Genomic DNA, 16,067 nt, shown 5'->3' on the forward strand with positions numbered 1-16,067 from the left:
TAGCGCCATCATATTCCGCAGCGCTTTACAGATATTGCCAGTCACTGTCCCATATAGGGCTCACAATCTACATTCCCTATCAGTATGTCTTTGGTGTGTGGGAGGACACCCACACAAACACGGGGAGAACATACAAACTCCTTGCAGATGTTGCCCTTGGCAGGATTTGAACCTAGGACTCCAGCGCTGCAAGGCTGCAGTGCTAACCACTGAGCCACCGTGTTTCTTTCCAATGCATTTCGGCAATATGGAGGCTTAGCTTAAACACATTTTGCATCTCGCAAAACTCTGTCTGGTGTCCATTCCCATTCACTGTAATGGAAAAAACATAATTCAAGCCTTTTTCCGTCATGTCCGTTTATTTACTGTAACAGACGAAAATGTCCTGCATACGCAACGTTTTTTCCATCAGAAAAGTAACAGACCTGATGGAAGAAGGCAACCGTCATGATTTTTACATTAGAGTGAATGCAGACAGACGCCAGACGGAGAGGGCTTCGTTGGCATCACTCAATTGCTGTTAATGTCTATTGATCTAATCCTATAATGCATAGTGTGAACTTCTTGAAACAGTCTGTTCAGCATCAGCCACATAAATATACACTGTTGATACAACACTACAAGGATGTTTAATGTACACACATTCAGGCCAGTGATGCATTCTTACACACTACTTATCTTATATTGTTTGTTTTTGCTTTATTCTTGGAAAGTATGTTTGTTATGTAAGGCATTTATGTAAAATATTCACACTTTTAAATGCAATCATAATATATATATAGATATATATATTTATATTATATGTATAGATAAAACAAGGTCTTAAGCAAACATAATCTATGTACACAACTACTCTATTCTAGGGGCACCCACATGCATAGTAACCCCTACTGCTAAGGTATCTTGCATACATAAGCAATAAGAAACATATACAATATGGGATAATATAAGTGGATTCTATTCAGGGCAGTCAGCACAAAACTCACCAGGCACAAACTTTGGTTTCAGATGAAACACTAAGGGCTAGTTCACACGTGAACTGCCCGCGCGGGTTTTGACAGAGAGAGAGACGCGGCGAGCCACGTCTCTCTCTTGTCAAAACCCGCCCGCCGCGACCATCGCTGTCGCGGCTTAACCCTCTGCTGTCGGCTCAAATGAATGAGCTGACATAGGAGGGAGCTGCCGGGGGCGGAAGCCGCGCGGCTGAGCCTGCGCGGCTTCCGCCTGAAGAAAGGACATGTCCTTTCTTTTCGCCGCTAGCAGCAGCTCGCCGCTAGCGGAGAACAGAAGCCTGGCGGTCTCCATAGACCACCATTATAAGGGGAGGTTTTGGACGCGAAATCCGCTGTCAAAAACCTCCCCTTATATTCACGTGTGAACTAGCCCTAAAAGTCATGTAAGGTCAGTCATCAGCTGTGGCAGGGGTAATACAGCACTAGATACCAGCCATCTAACTGCATCGTACCTAAACCCGCAAGGTAGTTATTTAAAGATAATCAAAAATTACATGTACCCCAAAGTGTTGTCAATTTTGGGTACCACAGATGTCAGGAAAGGGTTAAAACATCATTTATTTTGTTCCAGACATTAGTCCAACAGGAATTTTCTAACTTTTCAAGAAAATTTCCAAAACCTATTTTTTCAAGACTATAATTTAGTCCTAAATGGCCTTTGGAAAGCCTATGTGTTAGAAAACCCCAGAAGTCACCCCATCCCAAAAATAATTGGAAACAGCATTTAGGAAGTTTAAAGCATTTCACAGGAATGAAAACAAAATGGAAGTAAGGGGGCATTCACACTACCGTCATTGTCCGACAGGTAGTGTCTGCTGCTAATGTCTGTTAAAAATCTTGCACGGAAATTAGCAGCGGACACTAGCTGTGTCCGTGACATTTTTCATTCATTTAAATGGCGATCAGGTGCGTTCTTTTACACCCCGTGCCTGTCCTTAAGTGTCCGTTCGAAAAAGATGTCCGACTTTTCAAGCGGACAGAAAGCGGACAGAAAAAATCTACATGTCGGGTTTTGAAAATGGGTATAGAGAATATTTCGACTGCACGAGTGTCTTACAGAGTTTTTTTTTTATCATTGTGACATGAAAAAAAAAATGTGCAGGACACATTTGGGTATAAAGAGGTAGAAGAAATATACAATCAGGAATCCAAGGATGTCTGGTATGCGTTGAAGCAATCCTTTACGCATTGACCAGATTTTCAGGGTAGGTTTCACAGTGCTAAATGGTATCCTATCTTCTCCCTATCTTCTCCCCTTTTGAAACACACTAAACACACTATAACTTTTTGGGGTCTTTCACTTTTTTGCAGCTTGGGGTATTTCATTGAGGAAATTCTGCCCTGGTATAGCACACGTACCCTCTCCTCTAGAAGTACGGGGGCTCTTCCCTTCCTAAATGCCAAATATTAAGGCCTTAATTAATACTACTGGAAAATGAAGGTGGGTCTCCATATTGCTTGAACATCGGAATAGTACATACGCATTGTATGTAGCCATTTGTAAAATGTGCACTCCCACCTTTTTGTCTTATGCAGAGTAATGTATGGCTTCAGCACTTGGTCAGATAGATAAACCCCTCCCATATGCTTATTATAGGCCAAGATGCAGTATGGGGGTGGGATGTCGGTACCTCAGACAGGGGTACTACTGTTCTCATGAATTGTGGTCAGTATAAGGACATCCCTCTTATATTTGACCAACATGTTCTCATCGCAGATCGGCCTGCTCTTACCCCTTCTGAGGGGTTGCACGGGTCACACGGTTTTTGAGGCCCCTCACCCGGTCACCAGTGCCATTCATCCGGCCTGAAGAACAGGCACCCGGAAGAATCTCAAGCAGAAGGAGGATTAACTGCTCTCAGCAGCACAATTTCCTCAGTTCAGACCTCTCTGCACCCTGTGGGGTGGCCTGATATACCCTCTCCTGTGGGGAAAGATATGACAAAACAGTCCTCCGATGGACCAGTACAATGGACACCCAGGCATAGTTGTGAATTTAGCATAAAGATTCTGCTATTTAAAGGTCCCAGCAATGGCTGATAATGTTCTACATGCAGGGCTACTTATAGAACATACCGTAGGTGCTATGATGATGTGGCCAAAAACACATCCCCAACACAAATTGTGCAGTGCATCATACGACAATGGTATGATGTATACGCTGTGCCCGTTGTGCTGTCGGCAAGCCTTCAAATACAATTTCCACACTTTGTGACCACTGACAAGAGGTCCATAGTGGTGGATGTCCTTACCGTCAGCTCCACTGCTCCAAAATCCACAAGTCCGAGGTTAGATTGAATAAATGTAGTACCCCAGATCATTATCCTGATATTAGGAAGGGGGGGTCCGAATATATTTTGGAAGTCTAATATTAATGTGTTTAATGTATTTACCTACAACCTCAAGTATCTCTTTATGAAGGGCCAGGTTGATGTCTCTCTCTCTCTCTCTATATATATATATATATATAGTCTGTCATATGTCACTGATCAGCACAGAGCAGCACTTACAAGAGACACAGATGCAGTGATCGGAATGATGACAACAGAGTGGAGATTGTTACTTTAAACCAGGAAATATGACGGTGATTGGTCAGATGTACTGAGCAACCAATGACAGCCATGGAAGGGGTCAGATCATATTGGATGTCATACTCTACACAGAATGACATTTAGTGCTGTCTTGGACAGCATCAAAAATCACTCTCCCTCTGCCACAAATAGCTTTTAGCCTCTTTTAGAATTGATTCTATTTTTATTCTAGTCTATAAAAGATAGCTTTATTAATGCATAAAATACATATAATGGACGGGTGAAATACACATAAATACAATGGGCATCTCACCAAGGGTATACCACAAAACTAACTAAGAGAGGCAGTACCCATGAAAGGCCCACAATATAGTCACATAAACACTGGTGAAGTGCTCCCTGTATTTATGTGGTTTTTCACCTCTCTCCTATATGTAGTTTTAAATAATGTATGTATTAATAAAGCTGTTATCTTTTATTGCTTTGTTTTTGTGTGTATTATAATGCCTTGGCACACTATTGTGTAATATTTTTGTATTTGTAGCCCCATTTTGTATATATGACATTGTACTACAGACCTAATATCCAGCTATAGGTGTGTCATTGTCCTCACACCATTGCTCTCACAGGCTTGCATGGTGCACAGTTAGATGGCAATGGAGATCTATCCTCTTCAGCAATGATAGCCTGAAATTGGGCAGGAGAATACCTGGTAAATGCCATGAAGAGGCCTTAACAGGGAATGTCAAACCAGTCCTGCTCCTGGGATTATCAGGGACATTAACAGTTCAGTTTTACATTGATTTGGTTGTGGAACCAGTGGTGTTACCATTTCTCCAAAGTATCCCAGGAGCCATTTGTCAACAGGATAACATAAGGTTGAATGTTGTTTGTGCTACCGTGAGCAGCCTGTGTGGCCTAAACATGTTACCATGGCCTGCAGTGTCTCCAGACATATCTCATATCAAGCACATTAAGGCATTGGTCAGCAATTGCAAAGAAAGTTACCAGCAGCCCATCTTGATCATCTCAGACAACCATTAATAACCTCACTGATGTTATGGTGTGTATGTGTATTTCAGTACTTGTCACTATATAAATAAATGGAGAGGTTCTAAATACTTTGCTTCCAGTTTTTAATTATTAAAATATCATTAGCATGTCTATTGAGCCTGTGACTTTCATGACTCCAAGGCTTTTCCATCTTGGCACTGCAATTTCAATGTTGAGTTGTGTAACCATTTACATACCCCACTATGTCAACACCCATCATTTGTACAGAGGCACAATGCAGGCATCAAATAACATATATCTGCTCACCCTTTTCTCCAAGACCACATCCACAGGTCTGTGTTCATGACATAGCAGGTACTTCTGATGAAAGAGCTTCCCATCGAATGTGTTCCAAGGCATCAAATCCATCATATTAAAGGGGTACCCACACGCACTGTTACAGGCCATTAATGTGTTTAGGCCACGGAGAAAAAGAAAAGCGAGATGAACTCCTCTTGAATCAACGTAAGGAAGCTATAAAAAGGAAAAGAAACAAGAAAATTCCAAAATTAGCAGTTGGTAGGTTTTTATTTTATGACTTTTATTTTACAAGTTATAGAAGTCAAGGCTCTGCATATACAAAGTAAATTCATTTATGTTAAGAGAGATTTATAGCTAGGGCGATAACCTTGGCATGATTTTTTTCCATCTATTTCCTTTGCACATCTTACACATTTTACAGAGGAGCAGGTGTTTTCACTCAAAACATTGCACAAGACCACATAATAAGTGCCAACATACATGACTTCACCTAAAACACCTAGCCACACCTTGAAGGAATTTGTCGCTCTGGAATTTTATACATTATTTGTTCTCAACTTGTGTAATATGTTCACGTGGCCTGTGTACTTCTCTGCTGGGGCTACTGCTGAATGGAGGGAAAGTTCTATTTTCTGCAAATGCTATTCTGGTCCAATTAAGAAGAAATAAATCAAATTGAGATCCTCTACAACAGTTTCCTTAAGAAAAGATGAGTTTTGAGAACATACTGTAAATTAAGAATACAGTACTATATGGTTAGTTACAACCTGTTCACAGATCTATGGCATATTCAGATATTTAGGGTAGGGGGCTACAGATAGTCACCATCATAGATATACGAATATTGCTGTATCCAACTGAAGTTCATCAGTAAAAAAAAAGTAAGGCACATAAAATTTACTGACACAATATATACTAAGAGGACAGCGCTTTATATACTTTATACCATGCTGTACAAACTACTCTCTTCAGCACTGCCAGAATGCTGTCCTCATACTACATAGTATCACACTGTGCACAGTATATACTGTTTTGGAGGCCATGTGTACTGTATACACTATAAACACTGTATACACTATAATACACATATAAAGTGCATCTAATTTAGCCCTGACAAAGCCTTTTGTGGGGGGCTGAGACACGTGACCTGGAGCTATTTTATAGCATAGTGGTAATTTAGCTCTAGCCATATACTTTATTCTCTATGAGACGTTTATTATTATTATTATTATTATTATTATTAATAATAATATTGTTTATTTATATAGCACCATTAATTCCATGGTGCTTTACATTTGAGGGTTACATACAATACACAAAATATACAAACAAATATAATACTAACAATGGCAGACTGGCACAGTGGGATAGAGGGCCCTGCCCGCGAGGGCTTACAATCTATGAGGGAGAGGGGTAGAGACAGAAGGAGAGGGGGAGACTGTTCAGATGGCAGTGTGGTGATAGTGTTATTGGAGGTTGTAGGCCTTCCTGAATAGGTGAGTCTTCAGGGCCTTCTTGAAGTCTGTGATTGTGGGGGTCAGTTTTATGTGTCTTGGTAAGGAGTTCCAGAGTATGGGAAATGCACAAGAGAAATTTTGGAGACGGTTGTGTGAGGAGCGGATGAGAGCAGAGCGGAGTAGGAGGTCATTCGAGGATCTGAGGTTACGATTGGGCAGGTAGTGGGAGATTAGGTTGGAGATATATGGAGGGGAGCTTGAAAAAGTACAACCTAGCATGAAACGGCTGTCGCTCAACTCAGAGTGTGCCTCCTCCCGTGTCAATGTATTTTTAACTTGGACTATGAGAAATAAAGTTTGAGTTTTACGCATTTGGGTGAGTGCCAAGTATTTTTCTACTTACTTATTAACGACATTTTTGATTTGCTTATACTGTGCAAAAATGTTTTTTTTTCATTATGTCACTTTGTCATTCTTTAAAGTTACCCACTTTTTTTAACTTATTGTAAGAGAATTTTGGGAGGTCTTTGTTTTTTTTGCTATATATAATTTTGGTATTTTTACATTCAGTCTGGATGAAGTTATTGCTTTGTGTTTTTTTATGGTCTTACACGGCTATAGTGGGGTTGACACTATTAATAGATATGTTGTTCTTGTTTTCTGATAGTTTCAAAATTCTTTTAACATTTGTATATCCTATCCTTTCTACTAATCCTATTCTACTAATATTATAAATGTGAAAGTTTGTATGTTTGTATGTTTGTGTGTCAATCACGCAAAAATGGCTGAACGGATTTGGATGAAATTCAAGCACATAGATTGTAACCTTGATTAAAATATTGGCTACTTTTTATCCCAGTAAATGACATGGCTTCACGACTGTTATGAATTTTTGTTCACTTACTACATTACACTGCTCTTATCTCAGCTTCTGAGAAAGCCAGGGCTGTTATCTCTATGTGTAAACACATACTAACTGTCAGTGTTCATGCATTTGCATATTATCTTATCTTCTTCAGGCAGTTCTGACAAACTGACATGGGCAAACACCTTTAATCCAAATTAGCAGTTTGCCAATTTTAAACATGCCTGGAAAAAGAAAATCTAATTTGTCAAAAACAACGAAAGCTCTCCTCAATCAGAGCTGAGGGGGATCATCGACGCCAACAACACGCTCATTATATGGTGTCCCAGCGAGCTGCTGAAATACCACAACAATCACGGGCACAGCGTGAGGAACGAGTTCAGCAGCAGGCCAGCTTGACAGCTGTCGAAATGCCGAAACAGGCGGATCATCAACACCAACAACAAGCTCATTATGTCACGTCCCAGCGAGCTGCTGAGATGCCGGAACAATCACAGGCACAGTGTGAGGAACAAGGTCAGCAGCAGAACGGCTTGAGAGCTGCCAAAATGCCGGATCAGGCAAACCATTGATGGCAGCAATTTGCTGAATATATGCGGATCATCTACGCCAGCAGACGAAGTCGCGGGCAGAGGCTAGTGTGCCAATATAGTATATATTTCCTTTTGTAATTGGGTATGTGCTATCTATATCTGTACTTTTTTTTTCTTTTTAAATGAAAGTAAAAAGGAAAGTACTCGCCTCACCAATCCCCTTCTTTGTTGTTTTAATGCTTCTAGATGTCCTGTCTTTATTTCATGGTCTCTTTCAAAACAAAATGAAATGACCATTCATCCACCAACTACTGGCACAGCAAGGACCCATCTCTAACAGCACCTGGCACTTTTTATGCACATAAGAAATGTGTCAAAAGGGACCAGAAAGTATTTTTCTGCAAAGAGGGGAGGAGAATTCGCTAGAATCCCATCAAATTTGCTGTAACTGTAAAACACTCCTGGCAAATGCCACATGGGGCTGCGGCCTTAAGCATTTTTTTTTAACTGTAGTTACAGTATAAATGTATTCTATTTATTTTCAGACTCAGGAGATTTTTGACTGTGCCCCACGAGTCTCCTATAGCTGCGCCACAGAATTATCTTTTGTCATAAACACTTTAGAGTACTGACCTTTAACAAAGCAATTTAACATCATCACAGCACATTGATGTGGCGACCGCGATCTACTAGCTAATAACTGTGTGCCTATATACCCTTGGACATAGCCAAGGCAACCACAATGAAGCCATCCACTGTGTTACACTGCTAACTGGATTTAGTTCTTTTATCACAAATACATTTTGAAATGTTATACATATAAATAACCTCAACAGTAATATATGGGCACCTGTATGAATAGGTGGTCTGCATACAATTAGGCCAGTTCAGCCCTAGATGTAAATGATCAAGGCTTTCTTTTCTATTATCATGCATCCTATAGTTCCATTTCATCAACAGCTTCCTACAGAAGATAACAGCTTTATCTGCCCTCACTCAGCATCACCACCAGGAAGATGAGCGATATACATTTTCCTAATGGTGTGTCTGGGTCTATGCCAACCACTATTTCCAAAACATGCTTTAGAAACATTTGTAATGGTGCGTCTCTTTTCCTGCTTATATAAGGCCGGGAGACCTCCCTGTGATAACTGAAAGCACAGAAAAACCAGAAGAACGGGTTTCTTTCCCTCTTTTTAAAGCTTCTCTTTCAGCACGGTAAATATTTACCCATAAACAGTCTGTCTGTTTTTGTTGATATGCGGTACTGCAAAGGTTTATAGGTCCTTGTGTGTAAAGTGATCTCTCTCAACAAAATTAAAAACTGCTTTGGTGAACTTTGTGCAATTTTGCAAAGTGCTGACAGATATTGTTCCATTTTGCTTCATTGCTCTATTTGCATTGTTGTGAAAATAAACAGCAATTTGGTAGAAGGTATAAACCAACACAAGCAGAAGTTTACTGCCAATATCGAGTAAAAAGCAGCTCTTACATAGGTGTAAACTGTGACCTTCCCTATCTTATATTTACCTTAAATGGCCAAGCACTGGAAAAACATTTTTAATTGAAGTGAAATAGAACATTTAAGCAACACTTCGCATTCAGATCCATGGTAGTGGTGCAAGGTCTTACATTATTGTTTACAACCTCTTACTTGTGGTATACATCAAGGACTAGATCAAGAATAGAACATGCGCCTGTTCCCATGTAGGCTTAAAAGACGCCTATGTTAACAGAACGCATTTTAAGGCCGGGGCCCCAAGGGACGGAATGTTGCGAGAAAAAAATCACAGAGTGTTACAGTAAGTGCAAAGTGGATGGGATTCTAGCAAATCCCATGCCCATGATACATTCAAAACTGCGGTGCGGGCACTCCGCAATTTCCAAAATTGGTGCGGTTTTGGAAATCGCAGCATGTCAATTATATCTATGGAAACGCCGGCAATTTCCCCACAAATATAATTGTAACAGAAAGTTCATGGAGGAAAACTCTGCAAACTTCCTGTTTAAAGTGCTGCGGGAAGAACCGCGATGCGTTGCCGTATGCGTTCTGGTTTTTTTAGCTGCGGGACATCCTGTGTAGTCTTAGCCTAACCTTTTAAGGTTGCAGGGCAGTTTGTACGTTAATGCTCAACAACTTTTTCATATTTTCCTAATTCATCTTTCAAAATTAATAACTTAATTTTCTGTCGACATGGCTTAGTGCTTATTTCTTTACGTGTCAAGTTGTACTTTCATTTTGCACCATTTTGGGGTACATATAATGTTTTGATGATCTTTTATTAACGGGGTATTTGTGTGAAAACCCCCCACCATTCTATCATAATTTTTTGAATTTTGTTTATTCTGACGCTTAGAACTCTGTTAATGTTTAGTTGATGGGTCCAGGTAGGCAGCTTCTCCCACAAGACTGTGGAGATTGTGGATGATCTCTTGATTCTGACAACTAATACCACTCACTCGTTCTCAGCTATGATCAAACCAAAATTTTTGGCCTTATCTCAAATTTTAAAATAGTAAATCTGAAGCTTTAAATATTTCTGCCCTATACGAACATTTAAATCCAAATTCCCTTTTAAATGGCTCGAGCACCAAATCACTTATGTAGGTATAAAAATTTCTAAAGACCCTATCCAACTCTATAATTATGTTCATCAGCTCCCAACTAAAATCCATTAAAATCCTCTACCTTCCTTGGTCCGGCAGGAAATTTTTTTAAAAAATCTTCATTATTGCTGGCTGAAAACCCTAAGGGTATGTTCACACGGAGGAAAGGGTCGCGGAAACATTTTCCACCTTGTGAAGATTCCGCATGGCTAGCCTATACAGGATGCCAATGCAGCATTGGCATTCCGCCGCGGCATCATGCTCCTAATTAGGCCCGAATGAATGGGCCTAATCACGAGTATGTCATGAGCCACGGAAGCCACGGCTGAATCAGGCACAGAATCCGCTGCAAAATAGGGCATCTTGCTTCTTTTTTTCCGCTTCAAAATCCGCCTGCAAAAAACTCTGTGTGAACATACCCTAACTCCTCCAGTCATAGAGAACTATTTGCTAAGTCCTCTGGAGCACAACACTCTTTGGGGCCTCTCCAAACATAACCCCTTTTCCTCTTACTCCAGTGGCCTTAAACAAGCAATGATGATGATTTCATTCTGCATGGTATTCACTCCAACTATCCACTACTTTACACAATGTCCCAAATCACTTCCCTCAACCTTGTACCCTACCTATTCCATAGTTCAGATCATTCCTCCCTCGATCCATGGCCTTTTCCACATGCCCTCCAACTTCAAACACTGGTAGAATTCACATTACAACAGACTTGGTGACTTTCTATTGCCAATTGTTCCTTAGGACTTTTCCTCCCCCTCCCACTCTCAGGCTAGGTTCACATCTGCGTTGGAATTCCGCCTAAAATGGAGGACTTTTCTCTCCACTGGTTTCAGTATAAAAACCTCGGAAACCCGATAGATTCCATTATAGGCTATGGGGTCCGCAGGTGTCCACAAGGTAACCATGTTTTTAGCGGACAGGCTCTCCGTCTTTCGGGTCCTCATGCAGACGTGAATGACTGAGAGAGAATGCTAATGTGAACCTAGCGTCACATGGTTTGAGAAACTATTAGAAGCACCTGACCACTCCCCAAATTTCAATCCCTTCTGTACCAACATCTGACATCCTGTAACTGTCCTTTCAAGCCTTCTTAAGAAGTGGGAGGAGAAGCCGAGATCACACTATCGGAACCAGATGTTTTATTACCTCTAATGGCCATGGTTTTCCTTGCTGTACTTGTATTCAGGAAAGTTTGTCCAAACTACTCTGATTATGGTGCAAATCTCCTGTTCTCTCCTTATATAAAATAGCCCCCTTATAAATAATAGTCCCTCCCTTATTTATAATAGTTTCAAACTTAAGCCCCACTTATTTGTGATAGTTCTCCCATTTTAAGGGGGTTCATTTATACTATTAATGGGGGCTAATCTAAGGGGGAACTATTATTTATGAAGGTGCTGTAATAAGGGAGGAACTATAATATATAAGGGGAATAATATAAGGAGGGAATAATAATATACAAAAGCCCTCTTATATAAAATAGTTCATCTCTTATAATAACCCTCTTATATATACCAGTTTCCCCTTATATATGTCACAGGGAAATAATGAAACTAGGGATTTCATCAAATCTCGGAAGATGTAAAAATAACAACTCTGTTGAGTCATTTCCCTAAACAAAGTCAGTGATTTGATCAAATCCCTGAACTGTTTTAGTGAAATGATGAAATAACACAAGTCAGGACTCGCACAGCTCTATATTTCACTTGTTCCACTCCCCCTTTACCTTACCGCTCCCATCTGGTGTCCGTGTCGGCCAGTGCGCCGCGCTTCTGACGTAACACAAACTAAAAAATGGGTTCAGATATAGAAAAATAAAAATCCCCTAAAACAACACAAGTCAGGACTCACACAGCTCTATATTTCACTTGTTCCACTCCCCCTTTACCTTACCGCTCCCATCTGGTGTCCGTGTCGGCCAGTGCGCCGCGCTTCTGACGTAACACAAACTAAAAAATGGGTTCAGATATAGAAAAATAAAAATCCCCTAAAACAACACAAGTCAAGACTCGCACAGCTCTATGTTTTGCTTGTTACCACTCCCCCTTTACCTCAAGCGTCCGTGCTGGCCAGTGCACCGCGCTTCTGACATGACGCAAATTAAAAAATGTTTTCAGATATAGAAAAAAAAAATCTCCTAAAATAACACAAGTCAGGACATAGGGTCCATTTCGCTAGTGGAAAAGAACTAGTGGAACCCATTGAAGTCAATGGGAGGATTTATTTTCAGTGTGGAAAATTCCACACCAAATTCCTCACCATTTTCCTCCACGTGAATGGATCCTCACACAGCTCTATGTTTCACTCGTTACCACTCCCCTTTTACCTCACTGATCCCCTCTGGCATGTGTGCCAGCCAGTGTGCCGCGCTTCTGACATACTGCACATGAACAATGGGTTCAGATATAGAAAAAAAAAAACTCTGACCGAATTTGTATCTGAAGAACAGTTTAATGATGATATCAAGACTTGTTCTGAACAAGCGGCAGATAAAGAAAAACCTTTGTGGACTCGCGAAAGGATAGAAGAAGCTTCACAGTCATTGAACAAATTAAAAATATCCACAACTACTTAGACTACAAAGGACACAGACACAGGACTATTATGGAAAAAAAATTGCGATGTTATGGAACTAGGTACTAAAAAATATCTCAAGTACCAATTTTTTTTTTGTTAATTAGTTTTGAATAAATAATTTATGTTTCAACGACTATTGTTGTATTACCTACTCTACATTTAATAATGCATTAAATAAATAATTTTCATATCTAAAACAATATTATTTCATCATTTCACTAAAACAGTTCAGGGATTTGATCAAATCATTGACTTTCTTTAGGGAAATGACCCAACAGAGTTGTTATTTTAACATCTTCCTGGATTTGATCAAATCCCTAGTTTCATCATTTCCCTGCGACATTATATATATATATACAGTCCTATGAAAAAGTTTGGGCACCCCTATTAATCTTAATCATTTTTCGTTCTAAATATTTTGGTGTTTGCAACAGCCATTTCAGTTTGATATATCTAATAACTGATGGACACAGTAATATTTCAGGATTGAAATGAGGTTTATTGTACTAACAGAAAATGCGCAATATGCATTAAACCAAAATTTGACCGGTGCAAAAATATGGGCACCTCAACAGAAAAGTGACATTAATATTTAGTACATCTTCATTTTGCAAAGATAACAGCCTCTAGTTGCTTCCTGTAGCTTTTAATCAGTTCCTGGATCCTGGATGAAGGTATTTTGGACCATTTCTTTCTACAAAACAATTCAAGTTCAGTTAAGTTTGATGGTCGCCAAACATGGACAGCCCGCTCTCAAATGATCTGAAAACAAAGATTGTTCAACATAGTTGTTCAGGGGAAGGATACAAAACGTTGTCTCAGAGATTTAACCTGTCAGTTTCCACTGTGAGGAACATAGTAAGGAAATGGAAGACCACAGGGACAGTTCTTGTTAAGCCCAGAAGTGGCAGGCCAAGAAAAATATCAGAAAGGCAGAGAAGAAGAATGGTGAGAACAGTCAAGGACAATCCACAGACCACCTCCAAAGAGCTGCAGCATCATCTTGCTGCAGATGGTGTCACTGTGCATCGGTCAACTATACAGCGCACTTTGCACAAATAGAAGCTGTATGGGAGAGTGATGAGAAAGAAGCCGTTTCTGCACGTACGCCACAAATAGAGTTGCCTGAGGTATGAAAAAGCACATTTGGACAAGGCAGCTTCATTTTGGAAACAAAAATTGAGTTGTTTGGTTATAAAAAAAGGCGTTATGCATGGCGTCCAAAAAGAAACACCATTCCAAGAAAAACACATGCTACCCACTGTAAAATTTGGTGGAGGTTCCATCATGCTTTGGGGCTGTGTGGCCAATGCCGGCATCGGGAATCTTGTTAAAGTTGAGGGTCGAATGGATTCCACTCAGTATCAGCAGATTCTTGAGAATAATGTTCAAGAATCAGTGACGAAGTTGAAGTTACGCCGGGGATGGATATTTCAGCAAGACAATGATCCAAAACACTGCTCCAAATCAACTCAGGCATTCATGCAGAGGAACAATTACAATGTTCTGGAATGGCCATCCCAGTCCCCAGACCTGAATATCATTGAACATCTGTGGGATGATTTGAAGCGGGCTGTCCATGCTCGGCGACCATCTAACTTAACTGAACTTGAATTGTTTGTCCAAAATACCTTTATCCAGGATCCAGGAACTGATTAAAAGCTACAGGAAGCGACTAGAGGCTGTTATCTTTGCAAAAGGAGGATCTACTAAATATTAATGTCACTTTTCTGTTGAGGTGCCCATACTTTTGCACCGGTCAAATTTTGGTTTAATGCATATTGCACATTTTCTGTTAGTACAATAAACCTCATTTCAATCCTGAAATATTACTGTGTCCATCAGTTATTAGATATATCAAACTGAAATGGCTGTTGCAAATACCAAAATATTTAGAACTAAAAATGATTAAGATTAATAGGGGTGCCCAAACTTTTTCATAGGACTGTATATATCAATTAAAGTACACTTTATATATGTTCCTCCTTATAACTAATACTCCATCCTTACAATATCCCCCCTTATATTTCATAGTTCCCCCCACAATAAATGTTAGCTCCTCTATAAATAATAGTTTACCCCTTTATCAGGTAATCTCTTTCACTTATGAGAAAACAATACATCTTTTACTCACCTTACCGCTGTGACATCATAATCGCCTGGAGGAGGAAGGTCCGGGGAACAAAGAGACAAGTACTCTACTAATGCTTTTTTTGCCTGCAGCCTACAAGTCAAAAAATGGTAGAACAGGAAACCTATGGATTCTACTTCAGCTAGCAACAGAATCAGGGTCAGAGCTCCTCTTCTCCCAAGTTTCTATCCGTTTGTACTTTTAACAATGGCAGAACTGGCACCCGTTGTGATGCCAGCAACGATTTTTAGCCCAGAACATACTTCTTTGCTTTCATTTGTAGCCAATTTACTATCTACCTTGCATTTATAGGCCACTTTACAGTCTCTCAGCACCGCCATGAGTTATCAGCGAATGCTCGCTTCTTGTGAGCAGGTGTTTCAAGTCCTTTGTCACTCACAGCTTGACCACCTTCACTGGCACCACGGTTTCTGTGCTCTGACAAAGAGTTACTGGCCTGTAAACAGGACACAGTAGTGTCAGGTTGTAATCAGACTGTCCTAGAGGGGGCAAGGAGACGGAACTACAGGCCTTCTTGATTATTTGCAGATAGCAGATCAATAGTTTTCTCACCCATAATTGGATGAGAAAACTATAGATATATTGATGGAATTTTAGTAGCAGGCCCAAGACAGCCATGTGATTGAAGTCATCTGTGACTACAATAAAAGCATTGGGATATCTGGTCGGCAGCCCCAAGACCACCCCAGAGTGGGCCTTGACCAAATTGTTCTTTACCGTGGAAGGCAGAATGTCCACTGATAAGAGGATAACAGAGAATTTTAGGAGAATTCTCTAGGTAGGTAGTATGCCCTGTCAGGATTCTCCATCCGGCTGCTGCACCTTTAACATTACCAGGTCAATCTGGAAAGCTTTTGCAGTTTCAGAAGCTTCCTAGCTTGGTCCAGTTGGCTGCTTAGGAGGCCTATATACAGTTATGCTCCAAAGTTTACATACCCCGGCAGATTTTTTATTTTTGGCCTTTTTTCAGAAAATAGGAATGATAACACAAAACTTTAAAAACTTT

General features: G+C 40.2%; 1 protein-coding gene across 1 annotated transcript in view; it reads right to left on the bottom strand.

Moving 5' to 3' along the window:
• Positions 1-16,067, bottom strand: part of FAM120B (family with sequence similarity 120 member B) — a 131,973-nt gene that overhangs the window by 52,531 nt on the left and 63,375 nt on the right. Inside the window, exon 7 of the mRNA XM_075267771.1 lies at positions 4,865-5,071. Coding sequence (XP_075123872.1) covers positions 4,865-5,071 — 207 coding nt within the window. The remainder of the gene's footprint in view (positions 1-4,864; positions 5,072-16,067) is intronic.

The sequence above is a fragment of the Leptodactylus fuscus genome, chromosome 3, assembly GCF_031893055.1.
Source record: "Leptodactylus fuscus isolate aLepFus1 chromosome 3, aLepFus1.hap2, whole genome shotgun sequence".
Taxonomy (NCBI): domain Eukaryota; kingdom Metazoa; phylum Chordata; class Amphibia; order Anura; family Leptodactylidae; genus Leptodactylus; species Leptodactylus fuscus.